The 21569-nt window shown below is 44.9% G+C and overlaps 1 protein-coding gene across 1 annotated transcript; it reads left to right on the top strand.

Annotated features, from left to right (window-relative positions):
- The first annotated feature begins 344 nt into the window (after positions 1-344).
- On the top strand, positions 345-21388 carry E2F7 (E2F transcription factor 7). The gene is made up of 12 exons (XM_059816883.1): positions 345-428; positions 3747-4022; positions 6011-6179; positions 11245-11529; positions 12183-12341; positions 13395-13532; positions 14366-14560; positions 15205-15289; positions 15900-16419; positions 17299-17569; positions 19397-19821; positions 21176-21388. The coding sequence occupies exons 1-12, from the start codon at positions 345-347 to the stop codon at positions 21350-21352; spliced, it is 2784 nt and encodes a 927-aa protein (XP_059672866.1). The 3' UTR covers positions 21353-21388.
- Positions 21389-21569: the final 181 nt, after the last annotated feature.

The raw sequence follows: 21569 nt of genomic DNA, 5'->3' as shown, positions 1-21569 counted from the left end.
CCCGTCCCGCGCCCCGTTGCCGCGCGCCGCCTGCCCGCACGCTGATTGGCCGGACGCTGGGCCAGGGCTCCCCGGCGGGCCGCGCCTGATTGGCTGGATTGTAAAGCGATGTCCGAGGGCGCCTGGCGGGAGCAGCAGAGCCCCGCGCCCCCCGCGCGCCCGCCGGGCCGCCCGCCGCCGAGGTGAGGGCGCGGAGCCTCCCGCCGCCGCCGCAGGGGCCGGGGCGGCGGCCGCCCCCCTCCCCGGGAGCGTCGCCCCGAGCTGCTGCGCTCCCCTCGCGTCCCGCCGGGTACGGGAGCGGCTCCTCTTAAGGGCCAGGCTAAAAGCGCCTTCTCGCTTTGCAGATGGAGGTGAGCGTCTTGGCGCTGCGCGACCTGGCGAGCGGCCGGCCGGGGCGGCGGGGCCGCGCGGAGGCGGCGGCCCAGAAGGTGAGCGGGCGCGGGGGGCAGGCAGGGGTCCGGGTTGTCCCCAGCGCCGCGGGGTCCCCTCACACGTTACTCCGCCTGTCCCGGTGCGGAGCATCACGCCGGCCGGGGAGCAGCGCGAACCTCCCGGAGGGGCGGCGGGACTGCGGGGGGCTGGGCCACCCCCCGTGGGTTGGGGACGCGGCGCCCCAGCCCCGTGAGTGCAGGGGTACACAGCCCCGGCCCGGGGGGCTCGCAGGCGGGGCGGGGCGGGCGGGCGGCCCCCGATCGTGTCCCTCTCGCTCCCGATGGCAGTGTTTGGGGTCCTGCCCGTCGGGCCACCGCACCTGGTCTGCCCTGCCATGTTGGTCTGTACAGCAGTATCTTTCCTGTGGGCACTTGGAGCATAGGGGGGTCTGGTGCTACTAATAACATTAAAAAGACACTCTAGTAAAACAACCATGAATCATGTCCCTGTTGTCACTAAGTGAAATTACTACACTCTGACATTAGTCCCCGGGAAACAGTTTTTAGTTTTCACTGAAGTAAAACTCACTAGGTGATCTCAAGCATCCCAATGGCTACTGTTGGGTAATGTGGAAGGGGCTTTTGTACAGACTCGCCCTTCAAAAGCTAACCAATACCAGGCCTGACATGACATGGGAATAGTATAGTCCTGTTATTGAGCAGCAGTTTGAGCATGCTGATGTGTGTGTCTGCTATACTTGCCTTCCAGCTTGTATCCATACAGTGGTGGTCCCAGGTCAAGAGGCTAAGCAGTGCCACTCAGCGAGTAACAAGCCTATCGTTCCCTTCCTGCCCCACCAGCCAGGGGACAAGATATCTAGCCTCGGGCATACCTTGCTCAGTATGTCTCCTGAACTAGACCTGAATCATAACCAGTCCTCATCCCATCCCTCTGATCCATGTCCATGCTCAATCTGAGTCCTCCAAAGATCACACAGTTCTTGTCAAACTCAGCTCCTATTATCTCAGAGATTTGTTTCAATTCCTGCTTACATACTAAGGTCATTAAGCCAGCCTTTTGTGTCCTCTTGGATTTGTAAGCCGTCTGTGCTTGGATCAAGGTGAATCCCATACTTTACCAACTGCCCTTGCAGTTTTGTGGAATACCGGTAGGAGTTCATAGAGCATTGCAGCTACTGAAAAAAAGGGAGAAGGGCTAAAAGCATTTCTTACCTTAGTAGGCAGTTATGACATTCGGGAAATAAAGATCTGAAAGGTTGATAGCAGACATGTGCTTCTCATTAGTGCCACTACTTTTTTCATTGTGATATTTGCACAAACATGAAAACTTGAGATAGTAGAACAGCAGGTTGCGTCAGCTGCCCTCACTGCAGTTCCATTAGCACCAGCCATAGTGAACAGGAACTTGAGGGGAAGGCAGACTTTCTCCATTATGGATTAAGTGTTGATTCACTGCCAAATGTGAAATTGCAAGAATATATTGAGTGCCAATACTATGTGAACATATATTCCAAGAAGTACCATGGCCTGTAAATTGACCCCTCTTTATTACAGTGTAGTAAGTAACAACTGGCTAACCGTTAATTGTAAAAGGATATTATTTATTACATCCTTTTGGGTAATTCACAAGTGTATGAAGAAACGTTCTTCATCAGTGCTCAGAGCGCAATGCTTTTGATGTGCCAATTTAATTTCCAGTTTGAATGCTACAGAACTACTCTACTAAAAGCCAGCTTCAGTTGTTAGTAGAAGTTCTTTCTAGCTAGACAGTACCTGATAAGATCATATTTGCAATCACCTATTTAAATAATCTATATCAGTTAGTGATAGCTGAATTGCTCCAAAGAAAAGGCAAAACTTAACCTGGGAAAGTTCTTACAGCAAATCAATAGTAATTTAACGTTTTCATTCAGGCTATATTCCATTTCAGAATTGTACTTCTTGCAGCACAAAATAACAATAACCAGCCTCAAAGTTGTCATGTTAGATTTTTAAAACTCACTTTGAAAAAATGAAGTGGTAATCTTAGTCTGAGCAGGAAGACTTGCTCAGTTTGAGACCAACACCAAAAAAGCCACAGCTAGACTGAAGAGGTAACAACTTCAAGCCTGATTCATAGTTTAAAAGCAGTTTGCTGTGGTTCAAAAGGCTTCACTCCCAATTGCAGCAAGTTATAAGCTCTGCTAGCTTTCTGATTATGATCTGTCCACTTTGCTTTCTTTTCACTTCACTCAAGGTGCATACAATCGTTTCAAGGGACTAAATCTAGAAACCACTGAGCAATATTAGCTAGAGTTCCAAAAAACACGGTGTCCTTTTTGTAGGGTATTGAGGAAAATTAAGTGATAGCTGGACTATCTAAGAACAGAACCGCTGGTCTCCCTGGGCAAAAAAGAAACAGTACAACTTTCTGCATGGGCATTTCTGGAAGTCCTGCTCTGTGCCAGACTTAGTATACCTGGACCTCAGTTTTTGATATCCTGCAAAGAAAGCCAGTATGGCATCTTGTCTACTTCATTCCTTTAGTCTTCATGAGCTATTTGCACTAACAGGCTAGAGTGAAGTAGTGTCTGTTGTTCCTCAGAAACAGATCTCTCAGCTCAAGGATACCATTGATGCTTACTTTGGTCAGTCCCTTGAAATAGTTGATCTGCAGTGATAATTCTTGCAGTAAGAGGAAGGGGTAAAATTGGACCCAATGATGAAATACAAAAAAAGTTTGATTGCAGCTAGGGACTGGAGGGACTTGAGCTTCATTCAAAAAATGATAAAAATCAGCTGATGAATTAGGCTTTTCCTTCTAGCAGCTCTTAACTGTAATCAAGGAATAGTTATGGAGATTTTCTTCGTTGTTTCGAGCAGCAGATAATGCAGATGCAAAGCTTGCTTTGCTTGCACATGAAGTTACATTCATTTTAGTTTGACATTTTATGACAGTCTGAGCTGCATCCCCAGCATGGCTTTTCATTAGGGACCTTTCAAGCAGAACAATGTGTTTTCTTGGCAAGTGTAACGTCATCAATGCATTATTTCAGTTTCGATCCAATTTGGTGATTTATGTTCATGGGTGAATGCTGTCTTGTAATAACAGTCAGAGTTTAAAAGCCTAATAGGCCATAAGTTTGACTGGTTGACTTCAGGTTCTGTAATTCAGGGCAATATCTCATATATACTGTCTCCAGTACAGTAGCATGTAGAGTATTTTACCGCTTTCAACAAAGGCAGAAAAACTGTGCTAAATATATCTATGAATGCTAAGGCATGAGTCACTACAACTACCTTCATAAGAACTATGAAATTGGTTGTTGGACTGTTTTCTTTCCTGTTGTGTCTAAAGAACTTTGTTTTTAATAGGAAAACATATTTGATCGATCCAGGATGGCCCCAAAGACTCCCATTAAGAATGAACCAGTTGATTTATCAAAGCAAAAAGGTTGCACCCCGGAAAGAAATCCAATTACACCTGTTAAGCTTGTTGACAGACCTCAGCCTGATCCCTGGACCCCTACTGCTAACCTGAAGATGCTTGTTAGTGCTGCTAGCCCTGACATGAGGGACAGGGAAAAGAAGAAAGAGCTCTTCAGACCCATAGAAAACAGTAAGCAGAGCGACACACCTGATTCATTACAGGTGAGACTCAGAACACAATTACGTTATATTCAGTTAGGTCTCAGACCTTCCTTAAGTTGTGCCTCAGTTTTATTCCAATGGTCCTTTCCTCCCTATGGAAAACTGCAGAATCATAAAACATTCCCAAGGACGGTTGCCTATGCAGCACTGGCTTAGCAGCAGGACTTTCAAAGACTAAAAGTAACTGTCTTACTAGTAACTGACCTGAGACCCCTCAAGAGCCTGAATATTACTTAAAAGAATAGTGGAGGAAGTAGAGCTTAAATGTGTTATTTTCCCCAACTTAAGTACTTCTGATGCTATTTTCTGAATCACATTAGAAAGAAAATTGCCAGATCATTTTAAATAGACAGGCAGCATTTTCAAAAGCATTTCAACAATGGTGAGGGCATATTTTTCAACATACTTTGGAAATCTTATACCTTGTCCACAGTAGCCCCGCAGAGTGGTCAGTTAAAACCTGTCTCCCCTTTTCCATCCCAGCCCCCAAACTAGTAGTCAGACAGCATGGTAAAGTGTTTGGAAGATTTTTACTTGTCAAGACTCAGGTAGTGTAGGGCCTGATCCCTGTCTCACTTTAGGAAGTACATCCGTGGAGAGGGTGATGTCAGGGCATAATAAGCATTATTACAGTTTTCTTCTGTCAGACTTTTTTTTTGTTCCAACCCCTGCTTTCCTTCTCCTGGATTATTTTTTGTAGAATATCCTTCCTTGGTGATTTCAGTGAGAGGAATATAGTGCTGGGGTCCTCCTACTGAGAAGCATCATTCAATAAGTACAGATCACTCTACAAATGTAGATTTTACAGCATCTACAGTGACAGTAGTCTGGAAAATTCTCCAGTTTAGATCATCATAAAGGAACAAACAGTTCTGTAAAGATAATTCCTAAAATAGCTTCCAGTAAGTAAAAAATAGTCAGTGTTAAAGGTTAGTTCATTACCACTCCAAGCCTGCTAAGATCATATAGCATTTTTGGGGTGGCTACTATAAAGGGTTCAAAAATTTTCTAGTTAGTAAAACTTAAGCAATAATTTTCACCACACAGAAAGTTAACTTACAAAAGATGTAAAAATGTTACTGAAAGAATACTACTATTTCCATACCATATAAAACGCAAAGAATTAAATCAGAGCAACAGCCTGCCACAAGGTCACTTAGTCACAACGAGCAAAGTACAGTTAAGATCTCATAAGCAAGGAAACTCGGGTTTCAACAGCTGCCACCACTCTCAGCTTTTCTTTGCCAGAGGGCAAGATTTTTTTTTTTCTTAACACAAAAGCAAAACCCCAAAGTTACCATTGCAGAAAAATCCTCCATCTTTCTCATTTTATAATAAATAAACATAGCTTTTCATACAGTCTTACCATCACAGTTTTGTTGGGTTGTTTTTTCCCTTCAGGGACAGAAAGACCATATTCAGGCTATTCTACAGAGTTCACTTAAGCTAACAGCTTGACTGAGTTTAAGGTTCAGAGACTGCGTGGTGCCTTTTATAGTTTCTTAGCATCATGCCCCCCGCCTCCCCCAACTCCCATTTTCTTAAAGTTATAGAGGCACTGTAAAGGGCAGTAAAATATCTTGAAAGAGGAACTCTTTTATGGCTTGTACATCTTCTAGTTTATTAGAGCCGGAGGTGTTTGAGGGAATATTCCTCCTCCTCTCAAAAAGAAATATTGCTTCCAAGTAGGATTTTACCATCTGCTAGTCTTGGGTGTTTGGTCTTACTGTTTTATTTCCTTATGCATAATCATTATTTTATGATCTCGCAGGTAAAAGTTTTTCTGTAGATTTCTTGTGTGATGAATTAGAAAGAGCTTGCAAGCAAAAGTGTGTCACCCAAGGGCTCTGCACTTGCAAGGAGTCCATGTTTTTTTCCTTTTTAGAAAGTCTGAGCTTAAATATTGCTACCATCTGAAATAGGCCTCACTTGGCTATGCCTTGCTTCTAAAGCTCTGCACTAAAGGGTTAACATTTATTTTTTAACAGTATGATATGGTAGACGACAGCACGGTTGATGAATTTGAAAAACAGAGGCCCAGCAGAAAACAGAAAAGCTTAGGACTCTTGTGCCAAAAGTTTCTAGCTCGCTATCCAAGTTATCCATTGTCAACAGAAAAAACTACTATTTCTTTGGATGAAGTGGCTTCAATTCTCGGTATGTATACCTGCATAAATGGGGTAACTGATCACCTGGGGTAACCTGACAGGAGGGCCTTCAAAAGATCATCCTTGCAGAGTACAACGTCTGCCCTTCCCTGGGTCTGGATGCTCTGTTAATCATACTAATCAAGAGTTGGAAATGCCTAATATTCCTAAGTGTCTTTACTGCTTGATAACACTACCATTTTAAAATCTGCTTTCTGACAGTACTTTTTACTAGACGGACCTATCCTCCAGCTGTTTACCAACTCAGTTGCTTAAATTTTCAATTTGCTGAAGACTGAAGGAGTTATGAGTTACAAACCCTTTGGAGGAGGACTTACAAACAACAAATTTTGTCAAAATGGAATGTTTGGGGAAACAATTGCAAACTAGTAGATGCAGTTGGGTTTACTGCCTGACTTTGGTAATGTGCCTGACATAATATCTTCCAAGATCTCATGATTCACCAAGGCTATCTTAGCTTTAAATACTGTCTTGTGAGGGTAGTTTACCAGGAGACCTGCAAGAATAGAATGAGAAAATGTGTTGTATTGGGGTGGCAAGAAGTTATCGAGTAGCCTATTTGCTGGGTCTGCTGTTAGGTTTGGTCTTAGTGAAAAGATTAATGAAATATCTGAGAGAAGTAATAAAACTTGGGAGAGAGGACTCACCCAGGTCACACCAACAACAAAAAGATCCAGGTCCTTGGATAGGTTGTCTCTTAGCTAGGAAGGGCTTTACAAAATTGGACTTAAACTAAATAATTGTTGTATCTACATTTAGAACTCAAGTATTTAACAGAAAAGAGGTAGCAAAAATGAAATGTGTCTGTTCTGGGAATTTGCTGCTCTCTGTGTAACAAATGATGGTTGTAATACAGCTTTTGCTGCAAATGTATATTGCTTTGCTCACTGGAGACCTATAGAAAGACCACAAAGGGGGCTGTGCTGCTGGTGCCTGACAGACACCAGGATATGTGTAGCACTCTTGTTTTTCTGGAGTATGTTTCACTCCAGCATCTCCACATACTTGGAAATACTCATTAATTGTTTATCCTAATATCCATTGATGAAGCCAGGCTACCCAGAGGTGAGCCTAGGGGTGACATGCCATTGTCGGGGGCAAGACCGATAGCCCAGCTCAAGTGCATCTACTCCAATGCACGCAGCATGGGCGGCAAACAGGAGGAGCTGGAAGCCATCGTGCAGCGGGGCAGCTATGACGTGGTCGCCATCACAGAAACATGGTGGGACGACTCGCATGGCTGGAGTGCTGCGATGGAGGGCTATAAGCTCTTCAGGAGGGATAGGCAAGGAAGGAGAGGCGGTGGGGTGGCTCTGTACGTCAAGGAGTGCTTTGATTGTATAGAGCTGGATGATTGTCACGACGGGGTTGAATGCTTATGGGCAAGGATGAGGGGGAAGGCCAACAAGCCGGATATCCTACTGGGGGTCTGTTATAGACCACCCGACCAGGGCGTAGAGGCCGATGAAGCGTTCTACAAGCGACTGGCAGAAGTCTCGCAGTCGCAAGCCCTTGCTCTTGTGGGGGACTTCAACTTACCGGATGTCTGCTGGAAGTACAACACAGCTAAGAGGAAACAGTCCCGGAGGTTCCTCGAGTGTGTGGAAGATAACTTCCTGACGCAGCTGGTAAGCGAGCCTACCAGGGAAGGTGCCCTGCTTGACCTGCTGTTTACGAACAGAGAGGGTCTGGTGGGAGAAGTGAAGGTCGGAGGCCGTCTTGGGCTTAGCGACCATGAAATGATAGAGTTTTCAATTTTTAGCCAAGTAAGGAGGCGGGTGAGCAATACCGCTACCATGGACTTCCGGAGGGCAGACTTTGCCCTGTTCAGGACACTGGTCGGGAGGGTCCCTTGGGAGACGGTCCTGAAGGGCAAAGGGGCCCAGGAAGGCTGGACCTTCTTCAAGAAGAAAATCTTGAAGGCACAGGAGCAGGCAGTGCCCATGTGCTGTAAGAAGAGCCGGCGGGGAAGACGGCCGGCCTGGCTGAACAAGGAGCTTATGCTGAGGCTCGGGGAAAAAAAGAGAACTTACCACCTCTGGAAGAAGGGGCAGGCAAGTGAAGAAGAATACAAGGACCTCGTTAGGTCATGCAGGGAGGGAATTAGGAAGGCGAAAGCCCAGCTAGAGCTCAACCTGGCCACGGTCGTGAGGGACAACAAAAAAAGCTTCTATAAATACATTAACAACAAAAAGAGAGCCGAGGAGGATCTCCATCCTCTACTGGATGCGGCGGGGAACATTGTCACGAAGGATGAGGAAAAGGCTGAGGTACTTAATGCCTTCTTTGCCTCAGTCTTTAACAGCCACACCAGGTATCCTCAGGGTATCCGTCTCCCTGAGCTGGATGACAGGGATGGAGAGCAAAATAGGCTCCCCATGATCCAGGAGGAAGCAGTTAACGACCTGCTATGCCACCTGGACACTCATAAGTCTATGGGGCCTGATGGCATCCACCCAAGGGTGCTGAGGGAGCTGGCGGAGGAGCTTGCCAAGCCGCTCTCCATCATTTATCAACAGTCCTGGTCAACGGGGGAGGTCCCGGATGACTGGAGGCTTGCCAACGTGACGCCCATCTACAAGAAGGGTCGGAAGGAGGACCCGGGGAACTACAGGCCTGTCAGCCTGACTTCGGTGCCGGGGAAGGTTATGGAGAGGCTCATCTTGAGGGCGCTCACGGGACACGTGCAGGATAACCAAGGGATCAGGCCCAGTCAGCACGGGTTCATGAAAGGCAGGTCCTGCTTGACCAACCTGATCTCCTTCTATGACCAGGTGACCCGCCTAGTGGATGAGGGGAAGGCTGTTGATGTTGTCTACCTGGACTTCAGCAAAGCCTTTGACACTGTTCCCCACGGTATTCTCCTAGAGAAGCTGGCGGCCCGTGGTTTAGACAGGTACACTCTTTGCTGGGTAAAAAACTGGCTGGATGGCCGAGCCCAGAGAGTTGTAGTGAATGGGGTGAAATCCAGTTGGCAGCCGGTCACAAGCGGAGTCCCCCAGGGCTCAGTTTTGGGACCAGTCTTGTTTAATGTCTTCATTGATGATCTGGATGAGGGGATAGAGTGCTCCCTCAGCAAGTTTGCAGACGACACCAAGTTGGGAGGGAGTGTTGATCTGCTGGAGGGTCGGAAGGCTCTGCAGAGGGATCTGGACAGGCTGGATCGATGGGCTGAGGCCAACCGGATGAAGTTCAATAAGGCCAAGTGCCGGGTTCTACACTTCGGCCACAACAACCCCAGGCAACGCTACAGGCTTGGGGATGAGTGGCTGGAAAGTTCCCCTGCAGAAAAGGACCTGGGGGTGTTGATCGACACCCGGCTGAATATGAGCCAGCAGTGTGCCCAGGTGGCCAAGAAGGCCAACGGCATCCTGGCCTGTATCAGAAATAGTGTGGCCAGCAGGAGTAGGGAGGTGATTGTGCCCCTGTAGTCGGCTCTGGTAAGGCCGCACCTCGAATCCTGTGTTCAGTTTTGGGCCCCTCACTACAAGAAGGACATTGAGGTGCTGGAGCGTGTCCAGAGAAGGGCGACGAAGCTGGTGAGGGGTCTGGAGCACAAGTCTTATGAGGAGCGGCTGAGGGAACTGGGGTTGTTCAGTCTGGAGAAGAGGAGGCTGAGGGGAGACCTTATCGCTCTCTACAACTACCTGAAAGGGGGTTGCAGAGAGGTGGGTGTTGGTCTCTTCTCCCAAGTGACTAGTGACAGGACTAGAGGAAATGGCCTCAAGTTGCGCCAGGGGAGGTTCAGGCTAGATATTAGGAAAAAGTTCTTTACTGAGAGAGTAGTGAAACATTGGAATAGGCTGCCCAGGGAGGTGGTAGAGTCACCCTCCCTGGAGGTATTCAAGGAGCGTGTGGATGTGGCATTGTGGGATGTAGCTTGATGGACATGGTGCTGTGTGGTGTTGGGTGGGTTGGTTTTTGGTGTGTTGTGGCTTGTTGTTGTTGTGTGGTGGTTGGTTGTTTTTTTTTTTTTGGTGGGTTTTTTTTTTTGTTTTTTTTTTTTTTTAGGTTGGACTTGATGATCTTACAGGTCTTTTCCAACTGTAGTGATTCTGTGATTCTGTGATTCTGTGATTTGAGGCTGGTAATTATTATCCATATTCTCCAGATTGGTAAACAGGTGCATCAAGGCCTTGCCTTCTGGAGGGAAGTCTTTCAAAACCTTTCCCTTTGGCTGGCACTTGTTCTGCTCAGCTGTTATGGGATTTCTGGTGCAGGTGATGCCACCAGCGTATAGTGCACTGTGTAATATGTAACAGCCGTGCTTCAAACAGCCCTGGACACAAGTACTCAGGACAGCGAGCAGAGTCACCTGCCTGTTCATATTCAGTCCCCAACCTCGCTCACGTCAGTCAGGCTGAACCCAAGTTGGACATATTTCATAGATTTCCCATTGGTGCAGACCCAGCCAGCACCGAGGACTCATTTCTGCTGCATTTGGGAACAGTGGATCTCATTCTCCACTGCTTTGCACCTTGTGAAGCCTTTGACATTCTTTTGCTTGGTACGTGCTTAACAAGTAATTGTGCCACTGGAAATGCAAGTGGAGGACACACTCCCACTGATTCCTGTAGGAGTGGGCTTTTATATCTACCCTGTGTCAGTGCCAGGCTCAGACCCTTTCCTGTCCTCTGTTACACACAGGCTTGTGTACAGGTCTGTGTCTGAGCTCTGAAGCTCTCTGACAAGAAGGGTCAAAGTGCTCTGAAAACCTCAGGACAGTCTGGATAGGTTTGAGTGAGTGGGGCTGGGCAGACTGCAGTCAGTTCTTCTAAACACAATGTAGATGCTTAAAGCCGAAGCCATGACTGGGCCAACAGTTAACAAAGTAGACAAAGAACAGCATACCATGGGGCTTGCCATACATAAGTCAGTTCTTAATTGTGCAAATTTAGATGGATCTAATGTAATGTATCCAGGTAAACAGTGAAAAATGTGTTGTGAACACTCAGTATTAGAGAACAGCCTGTTCTCTGTTCCACTTCTGCTGAAGAGCACATTAAAACTAGATGAGCATCTATGTCTTTTTTATCCCCCCCCCCTTAAAACAGGAGTTGAGCGGAGACGAATTTACGATATAGTGAATGTCCTGGAATCATTGCACTTGGTTAGCCGTGTGGCCAAGAACCAGTACTGTTGGCATGGCCGGCACAACCTAAGTCAGACTCTGAAAACGCTTCAGGAAGCAGGAGAGCTGCAGTATGGAGAGCTAATGACCTTCTTCCAGCACAAGGAGCAGGACTTGGAGTGCAAATTTGGAGAACGGAAAAGGGAAACTATTCCAGTTTCTCAAGACAGATCAATACTGGACTTTTCAGAACCAGATTGCACCTCTGGTAAGAGAACTAATGTGTGTGATGTGATACACAAGACACAAGTCTTTTTCTCCAGTTTATTATGTGACTTTTTCCCTTGCTTTGCTTTTAAATTAAATAATAAAAAATTATTCTTTGCGAAAAGGTGCTGAATTCAATGCTGACAAGACAGAATTCTTCCTTCTATCCTGTCCCTAGCTTAGGTCTCACGATGGATTTTTCCCTCTGTCCTACAGACTGGCAGAAGCTTCTGCCAGGCACTCCAGTTCTTCTTTCCCCACCCATACCTGACAGTAAATGCTTTATCCTGACAGAAGGTGCCATCTTCCATTTGTCCACTGCTTGCATGCTGCCAATATAATATATAGTGTTTTAAGGTACAAAGTCCATTGGAGTCACAAAATCATAGTGGTGCAAAACTGTGTAACATAACATAGAATCAGCTTTGGAATCTTGGCTTTCTAAAAGCTATTTTTGCAAGCTTTAATTTTTATTGCCTTTTGAAGAGAGACTTCTGTCTGCATTACTCAGTTATTTGCTGCCTTTCAAAAGATTTCTGCTTCCTGACACGAAAATACTTTACCCCTTTTGTGTGTGAGAAACCTACTTGCTAGTTTTCTGGCTGTGATGGATGACATATATGCTAAGAGGCTTGGGTATTATTTGTAACACAGCATCTGCAAACAGCAGAAAGGACAAGTCGTTGCGGATTATGAGCCAAAAGTTTGTCATGCTGTTCCTTATCTCCAAGACCAAGATAGTCACTCTGGACATCGCAGCAAAGATACTGATAGAAGAAACACAGGATACAGTGGACCACAGCAAATTTAAAAGTAAGCTGGCTGTTGAGAGACAAATCAATTGGTCAGTGAGTAAAGAAAACGGGGGCGTGTTTGGACTGACACCAGTAGGTAACGGCAAGAGCAGGTCAGGAATCTTTTGCTGAAGTATGGTTTGGGTGTTTTTTAATTGCAAATGCCAGTTTGTGAAAACAGAGCTTGAGGTGGGGAAGAGTCAATTTGACAATTATCTCCAAGTTTTAGCTTCAGAATGAAGAAAAACCTTTTTTTTTGTTTGATTTTTTTCATACTTTAACCCTGTTTTCTGTACTGTTGTGAATGACGTTTCAGAACTTATTGAAATGAAACATGTTGTTTAATTTAATGGAATTAATTTTCTTCTCTGCAGAAATGTTACTTCTCCTTTTCATCCCAGAAATCTTTCACAGCTGGATGGCACAGTTCGCTTTTCAGTTAGTGGGGATTAGTACTTAGATCCCTTGGACAACATGGAAAAGCTCAGCATTAGTAAATGATTCTTCTAAAATAAAGATTTTTATTTTTAAGTCTTTAAAGTACTTTTAAAATAAAGTACTTGCAATTCATTCTTAAGATTCTACTCCAAATACCGGGAAGGATGTGAGAAGTTTAGCTGGACAACATTTGGGTATCATATTCAACTCAAACATGTTATTTATTGGAGCCACAGAGATTTTCCTAAGAGTGTTACACTTTTAAGATGGTAAATACGTGTCCTGTTGTGATCAGCTGTGCCCTCATGTGCCTCTTGCCCCCAGGTGCTTGTCTTTATAGCATGTGGAGGTAGCTGCCTTTTCTGGGCAAGTTGATGATGTAATTGCTCCCTAACCTGTTTCCATCAAAATGAGGTAGGTGAGCTTAAACCTGAGCAGCTAAGTAGTGGTGACAAGCAGGTGGGAGCTGGCATGGCAGGCTTCATAGGAGGTGGCTTAAATCAATCCCAATTTGATTTTACCCACCTCATCTATGAAAGCTGTGGTGATATTCTGGAATGAAATTACCATGTAAGTATGTGCTGTATGCATTGTAAATGTGACTGTCTTGACTATTTCTGCCCTTTCTTGTTAGCAAAGGTACGAAGACTGTATGATATTGCCAATGTTCTCACCAGCCTAGGCTTGATCAAGAAAGTCCACGTCACGGAGGAACGAGGACGCAAACCAGCCTTCAAGTGGATTGGGCCTGTGGAATTCCCTGGAAAGACCGGTAACTTGTGTAGCTTGCATCTCCTTTCTTTTTGTTTTGACAATCCCTTCCCAAGTGGTAATAAGTTGTTTTCCATGTATAAAGAATGGCTCAGCATTCATTGTCCACCCTGTGATTATTAACTGCTGGCCAGCACAATATTTGCACTTGTTTGACTTTACACTCAAGGGCTGGAGCTGTGGAGGAATGTTGAAGGATGCTGTGTCTCGCTGGTATTTTTACCCTGACTTACATACCTGTATGAATAACTATATGAATTGTAGAGCAACGGCAGATAATGCCGACATCTCCAAATCTGGGTCCACAGCTTTTCTGGGTTGCAAAATCTAAGTAATTCTGTCATAACTAGACAGTGAATCGCTTGTCTTTCTAAGGGGACTTAACCAAGGTAGAGCAGGGCTGTTTCTTGCACATGTACCCTTGAACAAAAGGTTTGTCTGCAAAGAAGGAGGTGGTGGGCCAAAGCATCTCTGTAAGCTGCTGACTCTTGGCTAGAAGCCAGAACAAAGGAAAGGTCTTTGCTAATGTGTTCGGGTTGGGCCAGTGCCAGGACCAAGTAAAAGTGAAGGATAGTGTTAATGCCTTCTTAGTACCCCTTCTCCTCCTGGGTGCACACACCAGAGCGTAGCTGTAGCTGCAATGGAATGGAAAGGAGGGAAGCCCTTACCTTGTCTATCGGTGCATACCAAACTTAGGTCTGCTTCAGTGTTGTGGGATCTGGAATGGTATAGAGGTTACTTCTTCTCTTATGGCCAAGTTCGGTAACATGGCAGAAGCCTAAATGATGAGCTGTGTTCCCTGAAGGACTGTTGTACAAAATTATGTTCCTACAGATGAGCTGAGAGGGCATAGCCCAACACCTGATCCTCTGCCAGGGACACAGAGTGGAGCCTGTGCCCCATATCAGATCTGTGCTACCGGAAAGCAAAGGTTTACACGTCATGCTTCATTTAACAGCACACAGCCTTGTGAAGGGACCAGAAGGAAAGTCAGTTCTGAGCCCAACAGCCCACGTCGAGAGAGGCAAGGTAACTACTAAGGAAGCATGTACTTTTGTATCCTGCTGGATCTGCCCAAATGTGGGCCCGCCAATTCAAAGCACTCAATTGGTTGAATCAGCCTGATTAAATATGTGAATTACCCTTGGGAGGTGCCTATATTTGTACTGTCCATGCGATGAGACTTCTGTTTTGTACCCTTCAGTCACGTGCCTGAAGTTAGATGATACGAATCTGGGCCATACTGCCTTGAATCTGCAGTTTGTTTTCTGGTAAATGTTTCTGTTCTTCACTAACTGCAACTATACTACAGTTTCTTCTGTTAAAATTTGGTATAGATAAAGAAAGATTCTTTAGCCACAAAACCTTGCTTTGTTCTATGGTTCCTAATATAGTGGAATTTACTGTAACAATGTAATGGATAGCTGTTAAAACAGGTAAAGCAATTACAGGACTTTTCACAGTTCCCTGTTATAGGAAATGATGATGTCGAGCACCTCTCCAGTGGGACTGATAGTTCTGAGTGTCTTGCAGGTTCTGGCTTTAGCTGATTAGTGGATGTTATAAAAATGTGCCAGGATAGAAAAATTTTATCAATTATTTTATATGGCCAGTATCAAAATATGCTTGGTAAACCTACCTGTTATTAATTGAATGTTCCTTTGTTCTTTCAGCCTGTATTGTGAATTCAGATGAATATTGCTCCAAAATGATAAATCTAGCAGCTGTCTGCAGGCAGAAAATAGAGGAAGATACTAGGTGGGTTGGTCTTAACTCCTGTCCAGTTTCAGCTTCGTGCTTCTCATGTTTAGTTCAAGGCTAGATTCCATTGATAGGACCGAAACAGAAAATTGCTAGTGTCTCGTTATTACTATTTTAATGCTGATAGGTCTCAGTGTGGCTTTCTGTTTGGTTTTTTTCACGGCCAATTTATACCCACCTGTTCTTGTACCACTGTTGTCCTTTAGCTTTAGTAGTTCTTCATCTCATGTGTGTTTATAAAGGTCATCCCTGCCTCCTTTGACCCGGTGTCTAGGTAGGCTGAGCAAATCATGATTCCATGGAAAAGCCTCTCTGTCATATCAGTAGGTCTTCTCTACACCTATCCTAATTTGAATTCATTTGTGAATGATTGAGTCTAGTCAAGTGCAACTGAAAGCATTATTGTTCTGCCAAAAAACTGGTAAGTCTGCTTCTGTGTAATTAGAGATAATAAAAGTGACCCTCCTTGTAAACTGTGCAAAAGTAGTGATTTAGGGGGGAATCTTCCCACATTTATGTCCACAATATACCTGTTTGCTTTTAAGGATAAAATGGGGGTTTAATTTTGGACTTAATGTTTTTCCTCTTTTCATTACTTTTTTTTTAGGAATAAAGCTTTTGCCACAGAAACAATACTAAATTCAGCAAGGAACCCAAGCATAACCTCACCTCTCTCCCTTCTTCCAGTTCCTGGGGACTCTGATTTTTGTGTTAACCCTTTGCCTCAGGCAGTTTTCCCTGTGGTTCAAGCAGATGTGCCAAGCCACTCGCTGCCAAATGGCATCAGCAGCCAAGCTCTACATCCTTCCACGCCAGCAGCCTCAAAAACAGAAAATGGAAAACCTACCCTGCTCCCCAACCAACCCTTCCTGTGCTTCCCCTCTTCATCCCTTTTTATGTTGTGTGGCGGTCTTCAGGAAAATAACTTGAGGGAGACCAAGCCCACCACAGGAGATGTGGGAAACAGGAGGGCTGAAGCTCAGGCTGCTGTACCTCCAGCTGCCTGCCAGAAACGCAGCTCCCACAACTGTGCATCTCCCTCTGCACCTGTAGATGATGAAGAGCCAGCTGCTAAAAAGCAGACCATGGAACAGAGTGATGTGCCCCTCTCACTTGTAGTACCCAAGGTAAATAAGTGAATTTCATTATCACTTAGGCTTCCTGTTAGCAAGGAAAGACTTTTGCCCAAGACAGTGTTTTCAGAAGTGAAAATTCATTACACTGCTCTTGTGACAGACACAAATGCTGCCTCCCACATGTTAATAAAATTGTAAGGGTGCTGCACCAGGAAGTACAGGCATTAACTGGGAGACGTTTTCACACTACCAGGGGAAAATGGACTGTGATTGCTTTGCATAGTGAAGTGATGGTTAGCTGTTCTTTGTAATCAGTATTCTGATCATTATCTTCAACCAAACAGCCTGCCAGAGGGCAAGAAATCAATGTGACTATTACTCCTCATGTCCCCTGTTAGCTTGGGCTTTCTCAAACAGCAGCAACATTGCTTACTCCACTGAGCTACAGCAAATGTGATTTGTACTTTCCCCCAACTCCAGCTTGAGTCCCTCTCTCTCAAGCCCAGTGTTGCCCACAGCAGGCTGGTGAGAGAAGGACGATGGTGAAGGGGAAGTGCAGCTATCTCAGGGTTCTCTTAACTACTGAAAATAGGGGTCAGGCTCAAGGTCGTATCAGTGTTTGAATATAAGCCATTTGAAACAGGTGTTTTTCCTTATCAATAAAGAGAAATGAATCCCCAAGCTCAGGTATTTCTTATCTAGTGTCTCCAAGTACTGAAAGTGAACTACAGCACAGGACTCAGGCATCACTAATATGGCTCTTCAAACTCTCAAACAAAATTTTTAACTTGATGACTTGCTAATCAGTTTTGTGCTGCTCCTTTGCACAGATGCATGTTTTAATCTGTAGCTGAGGAAGGTGCGTGAGAGACATCGCACTGTGTTCTTTCAGTTTGGACTCTTCATTTCCTCTTTTATTTTTTTGCTTAGAAGCCGCCTGAGTCACCCAAGGCAGAATCTACCCCAGGAAGTGGCTGTACGTCTGCTGTACATCTAGAAGCTTTTCATCTTGACCTCGCAAGTCCTGCTGCTCCAGAGGCTGCAGACAAGGAGTCTACTAAGCCTTTAGGTTCTCAGGAGCAAGAAAAACGGTCTCAGAATGAAGACCCTGATGAACCCTCTCCAGGAAAAGAGCACATCTCTAAAGAAAATGCCAATCAACCTTTCCTACCACAGTATCTCTATGTTCAGCCTACTGCTGGTAAGGACAGCTGTGATATCTAGAGGGACCCAAACTTCTGCATCTGTTCACTGAACAAATAGGGAGACCTACAGATAGGTGATTAAGTCTATATTTGGCACAAAAAACTGTCAGCAGTTCTCTGTAGTAGTTTAATAGCTCTGAATTCATCTCCAGATGAACTGTTGCTTCTCTAAAAATACAGGCATTTTTCTGAGGTACCCAAACGTTAATAGAAATGAATAATGTGGGTTTTGCATGCTTGAATTATGTGCTGCAAAAAAGACATCTATCCAGCATTCAAAACTCAGAGGAGCTGGAAGTCTAGGTTTGGTAGTAAGGTGGCCAGAATAGTGCAACAGTATTCCCCTGTGTGGGTGAATTGAGTCATCTACGAACTTTGTGGTGTCTTGTCACGTGCATTGTTGGGATAACCCCACAAAAACTGAGGCACTGGGAGTGTAGCCAGGCCTGCTTGTAGGACACAGTAGGGATGGAGAGGAAGCAGCTGAAAATATTACAAGAGGATTTCCTGTCCACCGTTTTTCGTGCCTGTGTTTGTGTGGAGTGGAGACTTTTGTGGGAACAGGATAAGTGTGGCAGATTTCCATGACTACTGCTTTAGTATTTGATTCACTTGTGGCACAGAGTGGGGTCTATGGGATTTCACTTATAGGATTGAGATGCTCAGTATGAAAATATTGATCCTGGTGTTTTGGAAGGTCAGACAAACTGGGGATTGGAGCAGCTTGTGTTTCAAAACAGTATTTCAGCCATTCTCAGGAAAATTGGTGCCTTTGGGGTATACCTTTGTGGGCATTTTCCTTTTTTTTTCTTATTGTCGTGGTTTAACCCCAGCCAGCGACTAAGCACCACACAGCCACTCACTCACTCCCCCAGGTGGGATGGGGGAGAGAATCGGAAGGGTAAAAGTGAGAAAACTCGTGGGTTGAGATGAAAACAGTTTAACAGGTAAAAGCAAAAGCCACGCACACAAACAAAGCAAAACAAGGAATTCATTCACTACTTCCCATCGGCAGGCAGGTGTTCAGCCATGTCCAGGAAAGCAGGGCTCCTTTACACCTAATGGCCACTTGGGAAGACAGATGCCATGACTCTGAACGTACCCCCCTTCCTTCTTCTTCCCCCAGCTTTATATGCTGAGCATGACATCATATGGTCTGGAATATCCCTTTGGTCAGTTGGGGTCAGCTGTCCCGGCTGTGTCCCCTCCCAACTTCATGTGCACCCCCAGCCTACTCGCTGGTGGGGTGGTGTGAGAAGCAGGAAAGATCTTGACTCTGTGTAAGCATTGCTCAGCAATAACGAAAATATCCCTGTGTTATCAACATCATTTTCAGCACAAATCCAAAACACAGCCCCGTACTAGCTACTACGAAGAAAATTAATTCTATCCCAGCCAAAACTAGCACACTTATTAAAAGCAATGAATATGTTTTCATATAGCAGAGGATATAATTCCTGTTAGTGAAAAAAGAGTTTGTTTAGCCAAGATGTTGGTTGTAACTGATGTTAGAAGCAGAAAACAGCAAAGTGTGTGGTGTGTGGTTGGTGCTTAGTATGAAAAGTAAATGGATGCAGATATAGTGAACAGGCAGTAGGGGGCGAGATGGAGGAAGGTAGGGAAAGTGAGCTTGATCAAAGAGTTACAGGTTTGTGACAGTTTTCTTCCTTCTTTTTTCTTCTTTTTGTCACAGTGTTTGTCCTGGGCAGCCTGTCTCTTTCTTTGTTGTCATCCCTCTTTCCTGTTCTAGATGAAGTTATAATAGCTTAATTCCAATTTGTCAACTGTATTAATGCCTTGCTTTTTTTCTCTCTTTGGTTTAGGATTAAGCAGTTTTAATTTCCTGTTCTCTGCAAACCAAGCCCCTGGTGCTATCAGCCTGGCTGCGAGCCAGTTACCTTCTCTGAGCGTCCCCTGTGTCGTGGTGCCATCAGCAGCCTTGGCTTCCTTCCCTCTCGTCTGTTCTCCCACAATCACCAGTCCTCTTTCCCCAGTTCCCGATGGCTCCTTCTCAGCTGCTGCCTCCCTGAATTTCAGTATGTCTGGCCTGGCATCAACAACGCCTGTTTTCATAGGCACCACGGCAGTGGTTACACCCAAGGTCTCACCCGTGCCTTCGGTGGATCCCCAGCAACCAGCTCACCCCGCTCTGCACCTGAGTCCTGTGCTCACAAGGTCTTGCAGTGCTGTTAAACTGGACTCCCCTGTGTGTATGGGGCATCCCGTGACCCTTCTGAAGCTGCAGCAGGTAAGAGTGAAAGGTGGTTGAGTGACGATGAAACAGTGGTGCCAGCTCACTGGGACTGAAGGCAGCTTGTGCAACAGGCTGGTGCTGGTGTGTCAGAGTGGTAAGCTGGCACACTGGGAGCTGGTGTCTTCCACTTAGTTTGCATGTCTGTCTGTAGTGGTGGCAGGGCTTGGGAGAGTGTTAAAGACATAGCTCAGCACAGCATGTCTAGCCCTGAACGGTAAGAGGATGAGCTTTAAAAATCTTACAGGAATTTTTAAATCATAAAAATCTTACAGGAATAGAGAAGAAAATGAGTTACAGGGTTTTTTTCCCCAGAAATCCAAGTCAGTATTTTTTCCCCGTTTGATATCATCATTGTGTGTTATGCAGTGGCTACAGAAACATATTAGGAGGACAGGAGGATTGTTTTTCATAACTCAGGAGTCAGCTGGCTATAACACTTCTCAGCTAGTTAGTGTCCTGGATTACCTGCTCACCCCTGTTCTCATCTCTCTTCACTAAATAATGGAAACTTAATGGCAGCATCAGAACTGTGGGAAAACAATTCTTGTGGGTTTTTTTATCTTTTTTAATAAAGATGGTTTTTAAAATCTACCATAGAAACAGACTTTTCCAGTAAAAAAATGAGAAATTAAAAAGTGAGGAAGGACTTATTTATCTGGAGTACAATGAGTGATGTAAAACAGTCATGTCACACTGTGTTACCTGGGTCTCCACAACTGTTAGCAGTAACATTTTGGCACTGCTTTAACTTACGTTCTTAAATCTGTGATTTGTTTTGCTATTGTCTAATGCGGTGACAAATAGATTGAACTTTGGAAGCTTTATGAATGTTATTTTATGTTTATCTTGTTCAAGCTTTAGAAAAAGGCTGTAATAGAGAGTGGTTGGCAGCCAGTCTGATTGCAGATGCTAGCATTAGAGATTCCAGTAGAGTGGCATTTAAAACAGAAGTGGCCAGGGTTTTGGAGACTTAATTTTAGATCTGATTTGATGCTAACAAATAACAAAAGTGAGTAAAACATCAAGGAAGGGAAAGAGCTGTTTAAGCTAAAGGACAAGATTGGCATAAGAATGAATGAGTATGAACTAGTCATGAATACATTTAAGTTGGAAATGAGATAGAGGCTTTCAGCTTCCAGCAATGATGTACTGGCAGACAGCTCCAAAACAAAAAGAAGGGGCAAAGCCTGTAGCTTTTCATGTGGAGCTTCTGAAAGGATGTGTGACGTGGTTCCCTATAGTAGCAGGGTACAGGGCTTAATATGTACAAGCTGTCTTCTGTTTGTGTGCTTGCACATAGGCTTTGAGAAAACCCTGCTGAATCACTTTGGTTTTGTTTCACAAATAGCCTTCGTCAACTCCCCTCACTCCCAAGAGCATTCGTCCTGCACGTCATGAGGCATTTTTCAAAACTCCTGGAAGTCTTGGAGACCCTGTTGCATGGAAGAAAAATGAAGGCAACCAGATCAGAAATGCCAGCTCTGTGCAGAGGAGACTGGAAATCTCTAGTACGAGCCCTGACTAACACCACTTATTGCAAAGGGTGGGCAGATTGTCATAGGACCCTTTATCAATTACAAGAGAACAAGCTCTTACCTGGCAAGAGGAGTGCATTAAAATGTCATCCCTTTTGGCATGCTTCCCCGCTATCTATTCACCCACCAGTTCTGTTAACCACCTTCTTCACAAATCATCCCTGGTACTGAAAACCTTTTACTGAATTGTTCCTTCAGTACTGATTT

Source organism: Gavia stellata, chromosome 4, assembly GCF_030936135.1.
Source record: "Gavia stellata isolate bGavSte3 chromosome 4, bGavSte3.hap2, whole genome shotgun sequence".
In the NCBI taxonomy this organism is placed as follows: Eukaryota; Metazoa; Chordata; class Aves; order Gaviiformes; family Gaviidae; genus Gavia; species Gavia stellata.
Note: the sequence above shows the minus strand (reverse complement) of the source record. Positions and strands in the feature narration are given on the sequence as shown.

Coding starts and splice junctions, on each gene's coding strand:
- E2F7 (XM_059816883.1), top strand. CDS start 345: ATGGAGGTGAGCGTCTTGGCGCTGCGCGACCTGGCGAGCGGCCGGCCG. Junction 14,561..15,204: donor CCCACGTCGAGAGAGGCAAG/GTAACTACTAAG, acceptor TTGTTCTTTCAG/CCTGTATTGTGAATTCAGAT. Junction 16,420..17,298: donor TCTCACTTGTAGTACCCAAG/GTAAATAAGTGA, acceptor TTTTTTGCTTAG/AAGCCGCCTGAGTCACCCAA.